The 17,456-nt window shown below is 33.5% G+C and overlaps 2 protein-coding genes across 3 annotated transcripts; one reads left to right on the top strand and one right to left on the bottom strand.

Annotated features, from left to right (window-relative positions):
* Positions 1-880: 880 nt before the first annotated feature.
* On the top strand, positions 881-6,753 carry LOC129311439 (serine/threonine-protein kinase/endoribonuclease IRE1a-like). Its single transcript, XM_054953770.1, has 7 exons — positions 881-1,368; positions 2,067-2,298; positions 3,152-4,626; positions 5,176-5,348; positions 5,556-5,805; positions 6,127-6,433; positions 6,539-6,753. Exons 1-7 carry the CDS (start codon positions 1,181-1,183, stop codon positions 6,680-6,682), a joined length of 2,769 nt encoding a protein of 922 aa, XP_054809745.1. The 5' UTR covers positions 881-1,180; the 3' UTR covers positions 6,683-6,753.
* Positions 6,754-8,866: 2,113 nt separating this feature from the next.
* LOC129311437 (protease Do-like 10, mitochondrial) lies at positions 8,867-16,732 on the bottom strand. 2 transcript variants are annotated; one of them, XM_054953766.1, is made up of 8 exons: positions 16,186-16,732; positions 15,225-15,470; positions 14,387-14,582; positions 13,017-13,276; positions 11,565-11,692; positions 10,559-10,762; positions 10,272-10,322; positions 8,867-9,528 (listed from the first exon to the last, which is right to left on the bottom strand). In XM_054953766.1, the coding sequence occupies exons 1-8, from the start codon at positions 16,601-16,603 to the stop codon at positions 9,301-9,303; spliced, it is 1,731 nt and encodes a 576-aa protein (XP_054809741.1). In that variant the 5' UTR covers positions 16,604-16,732; the 3' UTR covers positions 8,867-9,300. The 2 variants fall into 2 exon arrangements, with proteins under 2 accessions (XP_054809741.1, XP_054809742.1); XM_054953767.1 differs by having other exon boundaries at positions 8,867-9,477.
* Between the last annotated feature and the right edge of the window lie 724 nt (positions 16,733-17,456).

The raw sequence follows: 17,456 nt of genomic DNA, 5'->3' as shown, positions 1-17,456 counted from the left end.
AAAATTGAAAAAGCGTGTCTTGGTGTGGAAACAACGACAACGATAATGATTAACGATCTCCCTTTTACAATTTTGAATAATGATCAAAACATAAATTTTAACATCATGTATTAAACAGTTTGGTAAAAAATGCGTCATATTAAACAGCTATTTAATATCATACTATTGAACATACTCCCCCTTCCCAAATTATAAAACTGAAATTTTTTATTTTAAAATATAAAATAATTTAAGAAAATTAAAGTTTCATTAAAATACATTTCCAATACTAACTTATAAGTAAAGAAAAAATTAAAATGATACTGTAACATAATAATTAATTATGTACGAATATTTTTTAAAGTTTACATTTTTTATGAAAAAATAAATTGATAAAGTGTCATTAATGCATTTTATTAATATGCTTAATTTTATTTTAAATTATCTTATAATTTAAAATAAAAGAGTATCAGGCCATATCTTAAAATATACTTTTTAAGTTTTAGGTGTTAGGTTACACTTTTTTAGGGGAAATTAAAATGTGTAGTTGTTTTAATTTAATTTTTATTATTTCAGTTGTTAAAATTTATATGTTATTAAATTAATTTTTATTATTTAAATATGAGATAACATTATTAAAATTTACTGACATAAATAATGAAATGTTAATGACAGCTACCACTAAGCACTTGGGTCAATTAATAAAAAAATTGATCTCACTTAATCAATGATATAGAGATGCTCTCAATTATCAATAGAATACTGGAAAATAAACTCAAAAATTTTAAAATAAAAAATAAATTAAATTGATAAAAATTAAGTTTGAGAGAATATATTTTAATCAATTAATATAAGTGTTTTAAAAAAACTGAACAGTGAATCAAGGATTTTGCAGGCGACAGGGAGGAATCCAGCAAGTCCAGGATATGACCTCAGTTATTTCTTTGACTTTTCTTAGGTAATAATCCAACGATGGTTTATTCGGGCGATCCGCGAGACGGACATATACTAATTTCGCAAGATATGAAGAAGCTTCGAATCTTCCATGCTGCCGGTTGTTGTTTCCTGTGATTTCCGTTTCCTCCTTCATACCACTTATGTCTTTATCATTTAGTTAACACGAGACACGATCAGCTCCTCTTTTTCGGAATTATTGCTTCATCTATTCTTTTGTTTGGGAGTTTGTCGTTGAAGCCGCCAGATGAAATTTCGACTCTTTAGAATCACACGCTTTATGCTTTGGCTAATTCCGCTGTTATGGAACTTAACTTGCCATGTTTTGACATTAGAGAGCTCCCAAGTCTCGCCTGTGGATCGTAGTGAGCAAGGCTTTGATGTTTTATTCCCACCATTAAGCCGTCCAAGCCGATCTATTTTGTCTTTTTCAACGTGAGTTCTTGAGCATTTCCTTCACATTTATCTGATTTGACTTGCTTTTAGTTGTCCTTTTTCCGAATTTTTAGTTATGATGATAATTTTGGAATCTCATAATTGGCTGTTAAGCAACCTTGTACTTCTTGCGTGGTCTTTGTTTTGATTATAAAGTTGTTGAGTTGATAGAGTTATACTCAACACTATTTTTTTTTTTTTCAAAGTTTTTCCTTGATAAGTGAAACAAGCTAATTGGCAAATAAAAGAAGCAAGATCAGAATCAGACCAACCACAAGATTTTTTTTCCCCTGCTTTAGGGGAGGGATGAATTAATCTTTCATAGTATCACGCATGAGTTGGATCTTGGAATACCTAAAAAGTCACCATGCAGTTTCTTTTTCCTTCTCACATGTTCCAGTTCAGGGCTTATTTGGAAATGTTGAAGAGGATGGGGTAGGATGGATTCAAAAGACTAGGAGTTGTCAACTTCCTATTCTTTTATTGGAAGGTTGATGGAAAGAGGGATGTCTATTCATTTACCTTTCAAAGTTAAAATGTTTGGAATTCAACTGAAAAAGAGTTGTGATATTTAAATTTCCAAAATTACGTTATGTTTGAACATCATAATGCTGTTATATTAGTTTTATCTACAGGTAAAAAGCAATCTAACGATATTATTCTACTTGGTTCTTACTTTTTATATTGTCATTGGACAGTAAGCCCAGTACGACCCTTGTTGCTTCCCTAGATGGGACAATATACTTGGTGGAGATTGGTTCTATGAGGGTAATATGGTCATTTTCTACTGGATCACCAATCTACCACTCGTATCAAGCTCCTCTCATCAAGGATAATGTTAAAGAAAATGTGTGTGGATTAGATAGCGGGTTCATTGAATGTGGAGATGATTGGGCACTATATATGGAAAGCAAGCACTCCCGTAAAATGGTACGGGTGTAGATATCAATATATGGTTCCTAATTTCTCTTTTCATAGGAAATGCATTTTAGCTTTGGTTTTTGACAAATATCCTGGATTTAATAATTATGTATAAATCATTAACTAGTTAGTTTAATATTGCTGTGTCTGATTATTTGAATGGATTCTTACTAAATCATGGCAATATTGCTCTCTCTGCCCACTTTTACTCCTTTTAACCTTTTCCCCTGGTTGCCACAAAATTTTCATTGCATCATGTGATTTTGCTATTACATCAGGCTTTATATTATAGTTGTAAAAGGATAGAAGGATGAATTGTATTGCTTTTGCCTTCTGCGTGTTGTGTTTTAAAACTATTGATCTTGTTTGCTGCCTATATATATATATATATTTATTTATTTATTTTGGCCTTTGAAAAATCTTAAATTGGCAGCAAAGCTTTGGCTGGAATACAAGTCTTTAATATTTGTGAGTATACACTTGCCATGGCGAACGAATAAACTTAAATGGAATGCAGACAATTAAAAAATAAATATATGAAGATAACTTGTAAACTTATGAAGAGCCCTGGTAGTAAGGAGGAAGGTGGGACTTCGGATTGAGTTTTATTTGAGACTACAGCTTTTGATTTTCTTAGTTTATATATTGGATGGGCGTTTTGTTCTATTTCTGTTCTATTTTAATGTTTTTTATGTGTAAGTTGATGACCTGTAGCTTACTAGCTTTGTTTCTTTCTACTGTAGGCAGCTGATGTTATATATATTTCTATATAAAGCATGAATTTTCCGCACTAATGTGTTTGAGCTTTATTTGGGCTCCAACTTCCATCATGCTGCCTCTAATTGGTTTGTCGTGTCTGTAGAGACTCCCAATATCTGTTGCAGATTTTGTTGCGGCTACACCTACCTTTTCAGATGATGGAGGTGTTATTCTTGGATCCAAAAGAATTACTTTGTTTGAAGTTGATGCTATAAGTGGAAAGCTCATTCGAAGCTATGCTGCTGATAATCTTTCTGCTCTGTCTAGTAATGACATGCATAGTGTAACAAATATTGTCAGGACAAAGGATAAAGATTTGGGTGATCCTGCAATGCCAAGCACACCAGAGCTTCTGCTTAAAATAATTAGAACAGATTATTCTCTACAAGGTGTAGGTCCTAGATCTGGAAAAGTTTTGTGGACTATGAATGTAGCTGAATTTAAGGCTTCATTATTCTGTGGACATAATGAAAATCTGTATGCTGGGGTTTCATTAGATTCAGAGGATAAATATGTCTCCAACAATGACTTGGATTTTGCTATGCCATATGCATGTCACGAGTTAGAAGAAGTCCATCGCTTGCGAAAGAATCTTCTTTTTGGTGATCTCACTGAAAGTTTGCCCGGGGACTATCATGATAAGAAAATGCTTCCAGTGCCTACTTCTGATCTGAGGCTTCTTCCACAATCTAATCTAGATACATCATTAAATCAACATGTCGATAATATGGCACTTCCTACTTATCCAAACGTGTTGCCTTCTTTGCCTCAAAATTTGAACCCCCACGACAATCATGATAATGCAGCCATTCTCTCTCAACCTCCCACAGAGATTAGTGCACGAGGGGAAGTTGATGGAAACAAGGTGATAGAATGGCCTAGATCATCTTTATTATTGTTTTTGCTCTTACTTCTGGGTCTTTTGATGTATCATCTTCCAGTGGTCAAAAGGCTAGTTATATTGGTGGTCCGAAATGGTGGATCTGAAATAAAAGGTTCTCCTCTTAAGAAAAAAAGAGCCCGTAAGTCAGGGAAAAAAAGTGGCAATGGTGACAAAGGAAATAAGAATCTATCGTCAGAAGATGAGGGCGTAATGGCAAGTGGCAAAATTGCAAGGGAAGCATTGCCACATGTTGAAAAAGTTGAAGGAGCCGAAGGACGTCAAATTGGTAAACTCTTCGTATCAAATAAAGAAATTGCCATGGGAAGTAATGGTACTATAGTCCTTGAGGGAATGTATGAAGGTCGGGCAGTTGCTATCAAACGTTTGGTCCTGGCCCATTATGATATTGCTGATAAAGAAATTCAAAATCTTATTGCATCTGACCATCATCCTAACATTGTCCGATGGCATGGGGTTGAACGTGATCAAGATTTTATATATCTTGCTCTGGAACGTTGTGTATGCAATTTAGGTGATTTGATTCAGGTTTACTCAGATTCCTCTTCAAAACCAATGTCTAGTAAAAACCAATCTTCTGAATGTTTGAAGGTCCAAATAGAGATGGGAAACAATAACATACAAGAGCTTTGGAAAGCAAATGGATATCCGTCCTCTTTATTATTGAAGTTGATGAGGTTTTTATAAAGTTTTTTTTCTCTGGCTATTCAAAATATTTATTATCATATTTTACTTTATATATATTGATAGTTTGGTTTATAATATTCAATCATGTAAAGATTGATTTGCGGGAGCATTTTTCCTATTTCTTACTTAAGGGAAGGAATGATGATAAATGATGGTATTAGATTTAAGATAGATGTAGGGAAGTTTCAAGAAAGAGGTGTGAGGGTTTGGCTTAAATAATTCAGGCTTTTTACAATGTGATAGTGAAATTCAAATGGATGAGTGGGGTCATCAAGGATGACATAAATTGAGGTAATAAAATGCTACGGTAAAATGATTGGTGGATATGACTGTGGGTAAGACAAAATGGCTAGCAATGCACAAAAGGGTCCTATTTTGCTTTCATTGAGGGATTTTGTAGTTGAATAAGATTGTAGGTGACGATTTGTTTTTTATATGACAAGTTATAAAATGATGTCTACTTTTCAAGTTTAGTTTATTGTATGCCTTTTTATTAAGATTGGCTTTTTGAGTTCCACCTTTTTCATTTTGGTGAATAGGGATATAGTTTCTGGACTTGTTCATTTACACGAATTGGGAATTATCCATCGTGATTTGAAACCTCAGAATATTTTGATAACTAAGGAAAGACATTTGGGTGCAAAAGTTTCTGATATGGGTATCAGCAAACGCCTTCTTGGAGATAAATCTTCCTTTAGTCATAATGGTACTGGTAAGTACTTCAGAAAAGACTATTTTTGCTTTAGCATTCGCTGTTTTTATTGTCGGTAATGGCTAGCCTGCACTGATATAAGGATCATTGGCAAAATCTTATAAGTTTTGCTCGTTGGCCATTTTCTGCTAACCAAGGCTTTAATGGCTAATAATCTAAAGGTCGTTACTAATTTCTTATTTAAAAAAAAAATATATCAAATTGCAGGTTGTGGCAGTTCAGGTTGGCAAGCACCAGAACAGATTGATCGAGGACGTCAAACCCGAGCAGTAGATTTATTTAGTTTAGGTTGTCTTCTCTTTTTTTGCATTACTAAGGGTAGACATCCATTTGGAAAGCGTCTTCTTGAACGTGATTTCAATATTGTGAAAGATCGAAAGGACCTTTCTCCGGTGGAGTTCATTCCTGAGGCTAAAGATCTTGTTTCTTCCTTATTAAACCCAACTCCTGAGTCAAGGTACGTAAATTTCTTTCGAGAGAATTTCTTTTCAAGTAGAAATATCCTTTCCAGGCTCCTTATATATGAGTTTCTTAATTATTATGTAGAATGAAATGATCAATTATTTTAAGAAAAGTTATTTATTTGAAAAGGAGTATGTGTTAGCTAGCCATTTTCAGTCTCTGGCATTTTAGCTATGGATAAATGGTAGTAAGTGTTACTCAGTTAGACATGTCAAGTGAATTGGAATTATATATATATATATATATATATATTTGTCGTTTCTATTCCTGGTTAAAGGTTAAAGATTTCATTAAAAAATATTTGTATAATTTTCAGGCCAAAGGCTATTGAAGTGCTGCGCCATCCTTTTTTCTGGAGTTCTGAGATGAGACTATCATTTCTTCGTGACGCTAGTGATAGGGTAGAACTAGAAGATAGGTTGACTGGTTCTAGTCTTTTAATGGCATTAGAAAGTATTGCGCCAGAGGCTTTTGATGGTGCAAATTGGGATAAAAAGATAGAACCTGCCTTCATTGCTGACATTGGCCGATACAGGCGATACAAGTTTGGCAGTGTTCGTGACTTGTTGCGAGTTATGAGAAACAAGCTGAACCATTATAGAGAATTGCCTCAGGAAATTCAGGTTCTTGTTTATAGTAGCTTTCACGTCACAAATTCATGCTTTAGTTGAGGTTGGAGTTAATTACAAAAGTTGAAACTGATATATTCTTATGTTTTGCCTTTTCAGGAACTTCTAGGACCAGTTCCAGAAGGATTCAACGAGTACTTTGCTAGTCGATTTCCTAAACTTTTAATTAAAGTGTATAAAATTGTGCATGAATATTGCGAGCACGAGGAATGTTTCAATAGGTATTTTCAAAATGTTGATTAGGACAAGTGTTATCTGTAAATTGAACCGTCATAATCTAATCTAATGTAAAGTGCTGCAATATTGCCTGAGTATTTTATTTTCATCTAAGCGTTCTGATTTGATTATTTCGGAGAGCAGATGCTGGTTCAAAAAAATTGGAATGGGGCATTCTACTTGTCCAGGCTGGCAAAATGCTCTTTTATGCTCTATCGGTTCTCCAAATTTAATTTTGAACATTCAGACAGCAAAAATATTTAATTCGAATAATTAAATTTTTATATTTTTTTAACGTCAATCTTTAGATACTACTTTTTTAAAGTTTGTAGAAGAAATTATTTTTATTTCATATTTTTAAAAGAAAAGGTGCTAAAATATCAGATAATAAATATAAAAAATTAAATTATTCAAAATAACCAAAATTCAAGTGAGTTAAATTCAGTTGAGTGCTGCGTTGCTATCATCATAAAAGAGACTCGCAAATGCAATTTTGAAATGCGAAAGTTATATAGAGGTCATGTGTAGCAAAGTTATTTGCAAATAAATCTTATAAAATTTAAAAATTTCAGCTGATTTCTTAAAACTTAAATATAATTTAAAATTAGGATGTAGAGACAAAAATATCTCAATTAAAAATACATTACATCAATTAAATAATTTATAATTACTTTATTAATAATTTACAACTATTACTTTAATTTTTTACTACTATAAGTTTAACTTTTTGTATCAAATGTTCAAATTTTTTAATTATTAAATATGTAAAGTTACAGTTATAAAAAGTTAAAGTGATAATTGTAAATGAGTGACAAAATAATTTTAAATAATTAGTGTAAAATTTTTTAGGGTTAAGATGCAAAAATACCCACCAATAGTCTAAAATGAGAAAAAAAAAAAAATACTTATAATATTATTAGTGTTGGTGCAAAAGTGATCAAAACATTAACTTTTTCTAAAGCCATTAGTTTTCAATGTTAAATGTTAATTGTGCTTACTACATGTCAGTCTTTATTGATGTAAACTAAAAAAAGGGCAAAAAAATACCCATGAAGTTATCAATCAAGAGCATCAACTGGTCTAAAACAAGGAGAAGGGTAAAAATACCCATAACATTATTGAAGTTGGTGCAAAAGTGATCAATTCATCAAATTCCTTAAATATTGACCATTTAGCTAGCATCAAAGCAAAAGTTAATTTTTTTTTGCTGACGTAAAAAAAAATATCCCTAGGTTAATTTCTATAGAGGTTGATCGATGACGTATCTTACTTTTTTCCACTAACCTATCCCACTCGCTTTCTCCATCCATCTGCACTCTTTTTTTTTATTTGCAAAACTTGATATTCAACATAGTGAAATAAGTTGTAAACAATCAAAGATCAAGACTAAGCACACCTCCTATGCTGCCTACCTTAAAAATATTGTAACAACCTTAAAAAATTTCATTCATAATAGGTTTGAAATTTTTAAATGGTTTTCACTATTGCTGCAAAAAAACGAATGATTTAATTTGATGTTTACCCAAAGGACAGTTTTGCACATGATACTCATACAATGATTGATCAATCTCCATATAATTTCACGTAGGAATATTTTTGTTCACGTCAACGAAAAAAATCAATTTCTGCTTAATTATCAACTAAAAGATCAATATTTAAAAAATTTGATAAAATAATCACTTTTATACCAACTTTGATAACGTTATAAATATTTTTACCTTTTTCTCACCTTAAGCTACAAGATGCTTCTAGCTGACGATTTCGTAGGTATTTGTCTCTTTTTAATACACATCAGCAAAGATTAATATATGACAAATACAGTCAACATTTAATAATGAAAACTAACAGTATTAGAGTAAAATAAATGATTCGATTATTTTTGTATAAACTCTAATAACATTATAAGTATTTTTATCTTTTTTTTTCACTTTAAGCTACTAGATGTTTTTAGCCAACTATTTGACAGGTATTTTTGCACCTTAACCCAACTTTTTAATAATGCATGATCAATTTAACTATTAAATATATAAAATTTTAATTATAAATTACTAATGAAATAATTATAAATTATTTAATTAATATAATATATTTTTAATAAGAATATAATTATCTTTTAACGTCAATTTTAAATTAAACTCAGGTTTCAAAAAATCTGACTATAGTTTGTAAATTTCACCGCGCTTATCTATAAATAAATCTGCTCTACGGATGTATACGTAATTCATTTGCAACGATTTAACCAAATTCACATGAGCATCCCACTTGCCAGCCCCATCATTCCTGACAGTAAACGAGGTCCCACTTGACATGCCATTACCGAAAAGGGGAGGTGGGTAGCCTCAAATATCATACAAAAGTACGTCACCTCCGCAACGTTAAAAGAATATTACTATTTTTAATGGAAAGCATTAAAATTTTAGTACAACAAACACTAACCCAAAAACACAAGTAATGCCTGCTTGCACTCTATTGTTATGGGTGAAACAGTGTCAAAGATGGACACCCACTGAAGCAATTTGTGAGTAGTGACTGTCTCTGCCTCTTGTTTTGGTTGGTAAATTCTTGTTTATTTGTGCAACGACCTCATGGATTCTTCAACCCTCCAAAAAGGCAAGTTAACAGCAGAAAGTCTCCAGAAGAGAAACCTAATTCAGAGATAAATTACTCTGTTCATCAACAAGATCAGTAGACATTGACGAAGGTATTCTGTGACGCTTCAAAATCCTAGCAGTAGCAATTTTTGCCAATCCATAGTTCAAGGCAATGACCCTATCATCATCCAAATCAAATCGCACACTTTCTTCTCTACAGTTTTCCACAAGCTGGCACAGATGTTTTAAATTTTCAATTTCGGTTCCATTAACCTTGAGAACCTGTAAAGCAGAATTTAAAAAAAAAAAAAAAGATCGAGGAGCTCCGTAACAACGATTTAATTCCGGTAGCAAAATATAATAATGTCCAAAGTATACTAATTCTATCAAATCTGTACAGCCAACTAAAACTTCTCTCATTCAAGGATGGCACTTGAGGCCAATAATTTTAGGAGTTTACTCCATTGACAATCTGAGACAGGGAACCTACTCCAATCTGATGGGGTACCAAAGTGAGATGGGAAACCCTGCCCCAAAAGCTAGTTGTTAAGGTGGAAAAACCAACCCTCTTATGTACCCCATTAAGAGTCCCATACTACCCAATGTGGAACTTGGTATCTTTTATTACTTAGTCTCCATCAATTGACCCCCCACAGAAAGCTGATGTCCCAACAGCTACACTCCCCGACCGGTCAAAACCCTCCGTGAGTAGCCCTCTCCGGAACCATCAACAACGATGCTAAGATACCAATTGATGGGTATCAAAGTGGGATGGGAAACCCTACTCCAAAAGCTAGCAGTTGAGATGGGAGAACCAACCCAACTATATATTTCATTGAATATCCCATACTACTTAATGTGAGACTTGGTAATCTCATACTACCAAGTCTCCATCACAATCCAAAGGCAGGAATGGGTTGATTAGAGCACACATTATTTGATTACCAGTGAAATGAAATTAAGGTATGATCATCACAAATATTCATCAAATAATAAAAGTAACGAAACAAAATATATATTTGCACCTGTAATTCTGCAAGACGCTCATACCCAGCATTGATATCATCCATCAGGACCTGTTAAAAAATTTTTAAAAAGAAAAAAGAAGGCAATTTTCAATCTAATGGCAGGATTCTCCGCTAATATACACTAAAAGCAACACACGAGAACGGGACGCTACTGGTAATTGACGCTGAAATGGAATCATTTTCACAGACAAAAGTGTGCAACGCCACAAAAGCAAGACAAAACTGAGATAGGCATGGCAGATATCGGTTATGTTAAACTGCACTAAAGATCAAAAGATGCTCACTTGAGATAGAATAACAAGTTGTTGATTGGCCTTCTTGGGCAATTCCCTCAATGCACGTTCACACAATCGACGTGGTGAAGTATTATACCAATCTTCACCAAATTCATGCAGGAATGGTTGAGTGAGTGGAACAAATACCAGACCAGCAAAAATGTAATAACTTGGGAGCTTGTCAAACTGATGAACTGGAACCAACGGTTGCAGCTGAAAAATAAGGACCCAAATATTTATTATTTCACAAAAACTATTCTCCAAATTATATGCAAGGCAAACAACTAGAATAATATAAAATGACAGAGATAGTGAAACAGAGTCTAGAGCCTTCTTGTGAGTGTGTGTGAGAGAGGGAGAGATCAAAACAAACTTAAAGCCATTAGGAGAAAGGATGAACAGGCCCAAATAAGTGTGATGAGTGAGTTGGAAGAGAAGGGGCAATATAGAGAATTGGCTAGGAAAACTACCCTATGTCAGCTATTGCCAGCCTGCTAGACTGTGATAGAGATGAGAGAGAAGCAGAGCATAATATGTGCGTGAAGAAGTTTCCTTGAGGGTTATGCAGATTCTAACTGAACTTGTGGAGACATCCCGGTCACAGAAATAAGAGGAAGCTTTATTTCTATTTCGTTTTTCCTCTCATAATGAGAGGAAGGGGAAGAATTACAGTACATAAATAATAGTTGGGTTAGAAAATTCCGCCACCTTATTTAAAAAAAAAAAAGGGACAAAGTTTATCATATTTTGAGATGCCTTAAAGGTGCCCCTAGAAGAGGTTAGATTAAAAAGCATAAGCATTGAAATTTAAAAATATATGCCAATGTTGCCTGGGCTGTTCAATTAAACATGGAATATATAATTTACCTTCAAGATATTTTGAATTTCTTAGGGGAAACTTAGTAACATAGAAAAGCAGAACACAAATGTGATGGCACAAATCACTGGGACATGGACAATCACTGGACATTTATTGACATAGTAAAAATCATATACACAGCATACAGAAACTTACAGGACGGAGAATGATGCTAAATTCATGCTCTTCACCATTCCGCAGAACTTTGACTACAGCCTTTTCATTAGGCTGCTTCATGGAGACCAAATGATCAAATGTAATTCGCTCTCTGTTTCGGAAAGCAACTGCAGCATACATGCCATATTATGAGTATATAATTAAACTAGTTCGCAAGGACCAGATAAAGCAATCCAAGTAACAATTAAAGGGAAGGAAGAAAATTTTCTCAAGTACAGATGTCATGACATTACATGAAGAAAGAAAAGATTATTTGAATGCACTTGTCTCAAAAATCACATGTAAGAAAAATACACACGAATTGGGGATGAAAAATATTGTGTTGAAATACCGGGATAAAAAAAGCATTTTCCACACGCCCATTCTAGCATTTAAACAACCTATCAGTAGACATATTGCAAATATTTGTTGACCATGACAAGCAAAATGCAAACCATCCCACATATGTAGCACAGACTTGTTCAGGTCCTAGAACAATCAAAATAAAATGTAAAATCTCTAATAAGCCATATTATTCATATACCGTCAGTAGTTTAGCCAATTTCTCAAACTCTATCAACGTACAGAACCCACATCTAGTCTAACTTAATAATAAATATCAGAATTGAAACATTGTCAGCCCCTACCCTCACCGAAAAATGAAATAATTAAAAAAGGGTCCATCACTCCATGGTTTTGTTTGATATTAGAAATTACGTATTGGATCCCCTGCATTCCACAAAGCAAGGAAATTGGGCCAAATTATTCACAGCTAATGAATAGTACAACTTGTTCTAAGTTATATATGTGTATATATAGAAACATATCGATTAGTCTTGGGTTTAGTATAATTTGCACGTACTAAACTATTGAACATTCTATCGAAAGGATTAAATTCCAGTGAGATATTGTAGAAATTTGGAACCTAGAAGTCTGTTCTAATTCATCTTACTCTGAAAAAGGAGTAATACATATAAAAGGGACAGCTGACTCTAAATCAACCAACCAATCTCAGAAATCAATGAGTAAACAAGGAAATAAATACATGATAAAGATATCATGATAGACATAGAAACTGGGAAAGAAATAAGCTGATTATGATGCTAAAATCCTACATGAAAAGGATCATCAAAAAATGAATGAGCTCATAATCATGAAATTTCAACAGATATAGCAATAAGAGTACAGGGTCCTTCAAACATGTAGTTGTTAGGACATTATTTTTGGTAGTTAACTTCATTTTTATTTAAGGAATTATATTTGTTTCCATCTATTTTATTTCCCATGTAGCATGACCTCGCCCTATAAATAGCCATGTATTCTTATCCTTCAATACAATAAGATAAGAACACATTTGGTCATGGTATTAGAGCTTCAAGCTTCAATGTCAACAGATCCATGTACAGCGAAGATTGTAGATATTAGAATCCGGAATAGTAAGAAACAACGCACCAGTTCCATCATTTGCTATCGGCACACCATCAAATGCAAGTATGACATCATCCTTCTTCAAAATCTTGTATGCATCTGAAAGTGGATTAATTTTGCTCACAAGCACCCCAGTCATGTCAGGTCGCATGTGAAAATGGTTTCTAAGTTGAACATTTTCAGTAGGCTGGCATGACAAGCCCAGGGAGCAAAATCCACTATAAGTTCCATTTTCTTCTACACCAGATATAAAATGCTTTATTACTGGTACTGGTATAATGTAACTGCAAGATACAGTATGAAAGAATATAATCTAGTATGATATGTAGTATATTTGTGCTTGATCGGAAAAATAGAACATAGCATGATTCATGATAAAGCAGTCTGGTGCGCTTGATGGCTGGGCATTTTATCATGTAAGCTGAAGCATGCATACTAAGGGATGCCAACTACCAGCTTACCACGATGTCCGTCATTGAAATTCAGCAAACTCTAATGTCCCAAGACTGAATTTGTAAATAACTTCAAGAAACGTATGTATCACGTAATTTCAAGAAACATCTGCTAGTTTTTTCTCTTGCTGATAGATTGTAATATTTCATGAATGTGGCCATGGCTTCATAAATATATACACTTAAGATTTGCTACATTTTTATTCTTTTGCTATGTAAGATTTGAGAAGTATAATGTTTCTTTCTGAAAGGTTTACACTTCCTTCATTCTCTAGGATATTAGTAGAACGAAAAATATAGCTGGTAATAAGTTCAATGTTCGGTGGAAAACACCAATTAGAAGTTGAAGGAAATATTAGAGATGCCAAGCGTAACTATCTCACCAAAACTTTCAGCAAAGGCATATTTTGATTTAAGCATCACTTAGTTGGCACCAAAGAATTTAAGGCTTGTGAAGATTGTGCTTGTATTCATGAAGATGTGTAAGTTTCAGTGTTGAGGCACCACTCCTGCCAATGTTGGACATGCAACACGCCTGATATCAGGTGTGCCTTTTCTCTATAGCTCATCGGCTTCTTTAGGTATTGAAGTATGGATATTAAAATATGCTTTTTATTACGCTTTTCAACACTTCTCTCACTTTATGCTGTTTTTTAAGTATCACTCATTATAAGCATATATAGTTTAATTTTAATAGCAGTTTAATGAGGGATGTAAATTCTAAGAAGTTTAAAATTGAATTCACATCCTTCAGAAATTTTTCTAATTAGACAATTGTGATCTAATGCCAATAGGTAGAGAATGAAAATTGCAATTTACAAGTGTTTAAGACTTTAGAATCTTATTTTGCGGTTAAAAACTAGTATATAATGGACAATTTATACAGCATAAAGGGGATTGATCATTCTAAACTCACCATGAAGGAAGAAAAACACAACTTACCCTATATTCTCAGCACCCGACAGATTTTGGAAAGCCACTCCAACAACCTTGTTGCCCATAATTGCAGGGCCACCACTATTGCCAGGATTTATAGCTGCATCAATCTGTATTGCCAACAGCTGTGATGCTCCATGTGCATATTGTGTGGGCTCAACTCTGGAAACAACCCCTTTAGTGACCGAAATGTTGTCACCACCTGCAAACCAAAACCATTTTGATAAATGTTAACAATTTGATTAAAAAATCAACTCTATTTTAAACATTCAGATAATAGATTCACATTAGTCCATTATTCTAAGAGATCTTTAGGGTCAAAAGAAGAATATTACGGCAGATAGTAGAGGAAGTACAAAGAAGGACAACTAATAGCTTTTAGTAACAGAAAATTATTTGTTTGCTGTGCAAGGGAATGGTCACACGACGGTGAAAAATGAACTACTTGGTATCTCAGAAAGCATAGACTTGAAACTAAAAGCGAAGCCAGGTTATCAAGCCCTTCAGCATTGGTTGATGACTCAGAATGATCTTTACATTCTGATGTCATTTGGTGTAAAGTAGTTAGATATCTATTTATGAAAAACCAAGACACAACAAAATAATGCATAAATTAAAAGTTTCAAATTTGACTTGCAATCTTATTGATAAGTGTTCAAATTGGAAAATTATCAGTCCAAAAAAAGGCTTGCAAGTTAAATTTTCCATGCACCAAGCAGCAAGGTTTACCCGTCAATATATAAACCAAAAGTAATGGAAGCAGTAATAGCTATTAGTAGAAAATAAGCATTTTAAGCAAATACAAAACAGAAAGAACATTAAATTATGTCTGGCGAAGAATTACCTTGAGGATAACCCACTACAGCAACTGCTTCCTGTAAAAAAGGGATATCTCCAAGCTCCAAGGGATTCATGCCAGCCCAAAACTCCTCACTTTCAATAATCAACATAGCTAAGTCACATTCATGACCAACAAATTTGACTTCTGCTCTATACTTTGTGGAAGAGCCATGTTTTCTTACAAGTACAAATGAATGATCCGCAACCACATGAGCATTTGTAAGAATCTTTTTGCCAGGAATTACAAACCCTATATTACAATCATATAAATCTTTGAGAGAGAAAATAAAGACCAGCAAAGTAAGCAAGTAGGACGGCATGAGCATTGTGTAAAAGGCAATTTTATGAATCTACAATGTCAAGACATTAGATGTATTTTTTCTGACAGGAGAATCAAAGCAAACTAATTCAATAGCTAGAGCCATGCAAGATAATTATCAGCATCTACAGATCATAGAAATACTCTCTCTCAACAAAGAAAAAAGATCGTAAAAATATACATTTTCACCCTGAAAGGGTAAATGCAATTGCAATTATCAGTAAGTTTGTACTTCATACAACCTGCGAGCAGCACCGACCAACCCACCACTAAAATCCATAAGAGTCGGCATTGCAAGAGGCAGTTTGATAAAAACGAACCTCAAAAAAGAAAATATGAATAGCCACAGCAGAGGCAGCAAAGATTGTGTCCAAGTACTGATCATTCTTGATGCATCGCAAACGTAAACACACAATACTACTCAAATCGATCTCATTTATCTCTTATTTGCACAAACAGATGCATCAAAGCTTCCTAGCAGAATTATCACCCTTACAATCACACATCGCTACTATCTAATATCTATTTCCTGTCGTAACAATTCAGAACATAAATGAAAGTAAACTGTGAAGCAGAAATTAACCGTGAAGTGAGAATTATTGACAATGGCCAGCCAGGAACAGTGAAGTGAATAAAACAAACTGACCGGAACCCATTGTTTCGCGCTGGGACTTATTTTGCCAAGGGAGAAGGTAGTTGGGGCTGCAAGAAACGGTGAATATTTTGACAACAGAATCCAATGCAAGCTCGATCGCAGAATTAGCATGTGCCCTTGGGTTCAACTTACGATTTAGAGGCTGAACCCGCCTCAAAGAACTCTTGCGATGCCTATTTGCATCGAAAGCTTTTGCCACGGGTACAGAAGACGTCGACAATGCGCGAGTGTCACTTCTGGTCAAGATGTTAGTTTGTGGAATGAATCTGTGATGAATGAGTGACCGAGTTTGGGGGAGAACGTTTGGTGTGTTGGTGACTGGTGGAGCCAAATGGCAATCTCTCAGCAGACGGAAAGACAGTGAAGAGAACGATGCAAGGTTGCGAACCGATCGGACGGATGTTACCATCGTTGGCGGACAGAGAAAATGGAACTTCCGAAACGCCTCCCCCTTCTTCAATTCCCTCGTTCACCGGCGCCAACAGCCCCACACGCACCAGCGAAGTGGAGGCCCGGAGGGCTTCGTGTCTTCGACCAGTTATTGAAACTTTTTTAATGAATGTAAGAAAAAGTGAGAATAATTAATTTTTTAGTGCGTGTTAATGTTAATCGTTACACCTTCCATTTAAAAATATAAAAAAAATTAATTTAATTTTAACTTTTAATAAGTAATTATTAATTTTTATATTAATTATATCTTTTTATATTTATCTTCATTAAACACTCTATAATAAATATAAAGTCACTATCAGTAAAAATACTTTAAAAAAAAAAAGATAATGATTACACTTTAAAAAATTAAAAATATTTTATATTTTTGAACATTCAATTCTTAAAAAATATTTTATACTTTTGAACGAAGGGAGTATTCATTAAAATTTGTCCATGTATGGATTTGTTTAACAAAAATTACATCTAGAGACTTGATGTTGGGGAAGAATAATTATATACTTAATTTTATATATTTAATATATTTATTTTTAATTAAAACAAAATATAATTATGGAATTTAAATGTATAAACTTTATAATCTTAAATCTATATCAACAATCTAAACAGTTTCTGTATAAGTATTTAAAACAATGGAAGCCTTTTTTTTCTTTTTCTTTTTCTTTTTTTTTTTTTTGTGGTATTAACGCACGTTAGCAAATTCTAAGCAAGGCTTGGACTTTGGATTGGAGGTTACTAGTTGATAATTAAAAAAAAATATAATTTTAAATTCTTATACTTTATTTAAATTTTTTATAAATTCCTTTTTATAT

Source organism: Prosopis cineraria, unplaced genomic scaffold (assembly GCF_029017545.1).
Source record: "Prosopis cineraria cultivar Desert tree isolate PC_DT_omini unplaced genomic scaffold, ASM2901754v1 PC5, whole genome shotgun sequence".
NCBI classification, from domain to species: Eukaryota; Viridiplantae; Streptophyta; class Magnoliopsida; order Fabales; family Fabaceae; genus Prosopis; species Prosopis cineraria.
Note: the sequence above shows the minus strand (reverse complement) of the source record. Positions and strands in the feature narration are given on the sequence as shown.

Coding starts and splice junctions, on each gene's coding strand:
- LOC129311439 (XM_054953770.1), top strand. CDS start 1,181: ATGAAATTTCGACTCTTTAGAATCACACGCTTTATGCTTTGGCTAATT. Junction 2,299..3,151: donor GCAAGCACTCCCGTAAAATG/GTACGGGTGTAG, acceptor TCGTGTCTGTAG/AGACTCCCAATATCTGTTGC. Junction 4,627..5,175: donor TTATTATTGAAGTTGATGAG/GTTTTTATAAAG, acceptor TTTGGTGAATAG/GGATATAGTTTCTGGACTTG.
- LOC129311437 (XM_054953766.1), bottom strand. CDS start 16,603: ATGGTAACATCCGTCCGATCGGTTCGCAACCTTGCATCGTTCTCTTCA. Junction 15,471..16,185: donor GCGCGAAACAATGGGTTCCG/GTCAGTTTGTTT, acceptor ATTGTAATATAG/GGTTTGTAATTCCTGGCAAA. Junction 9,529..10,271: donor AGCGTCTTGCAGAATTACAG/GTGCAAATATAT, acceptor TCTGCTTTACAG/GTTCTCAAGGTTAATGGAAC.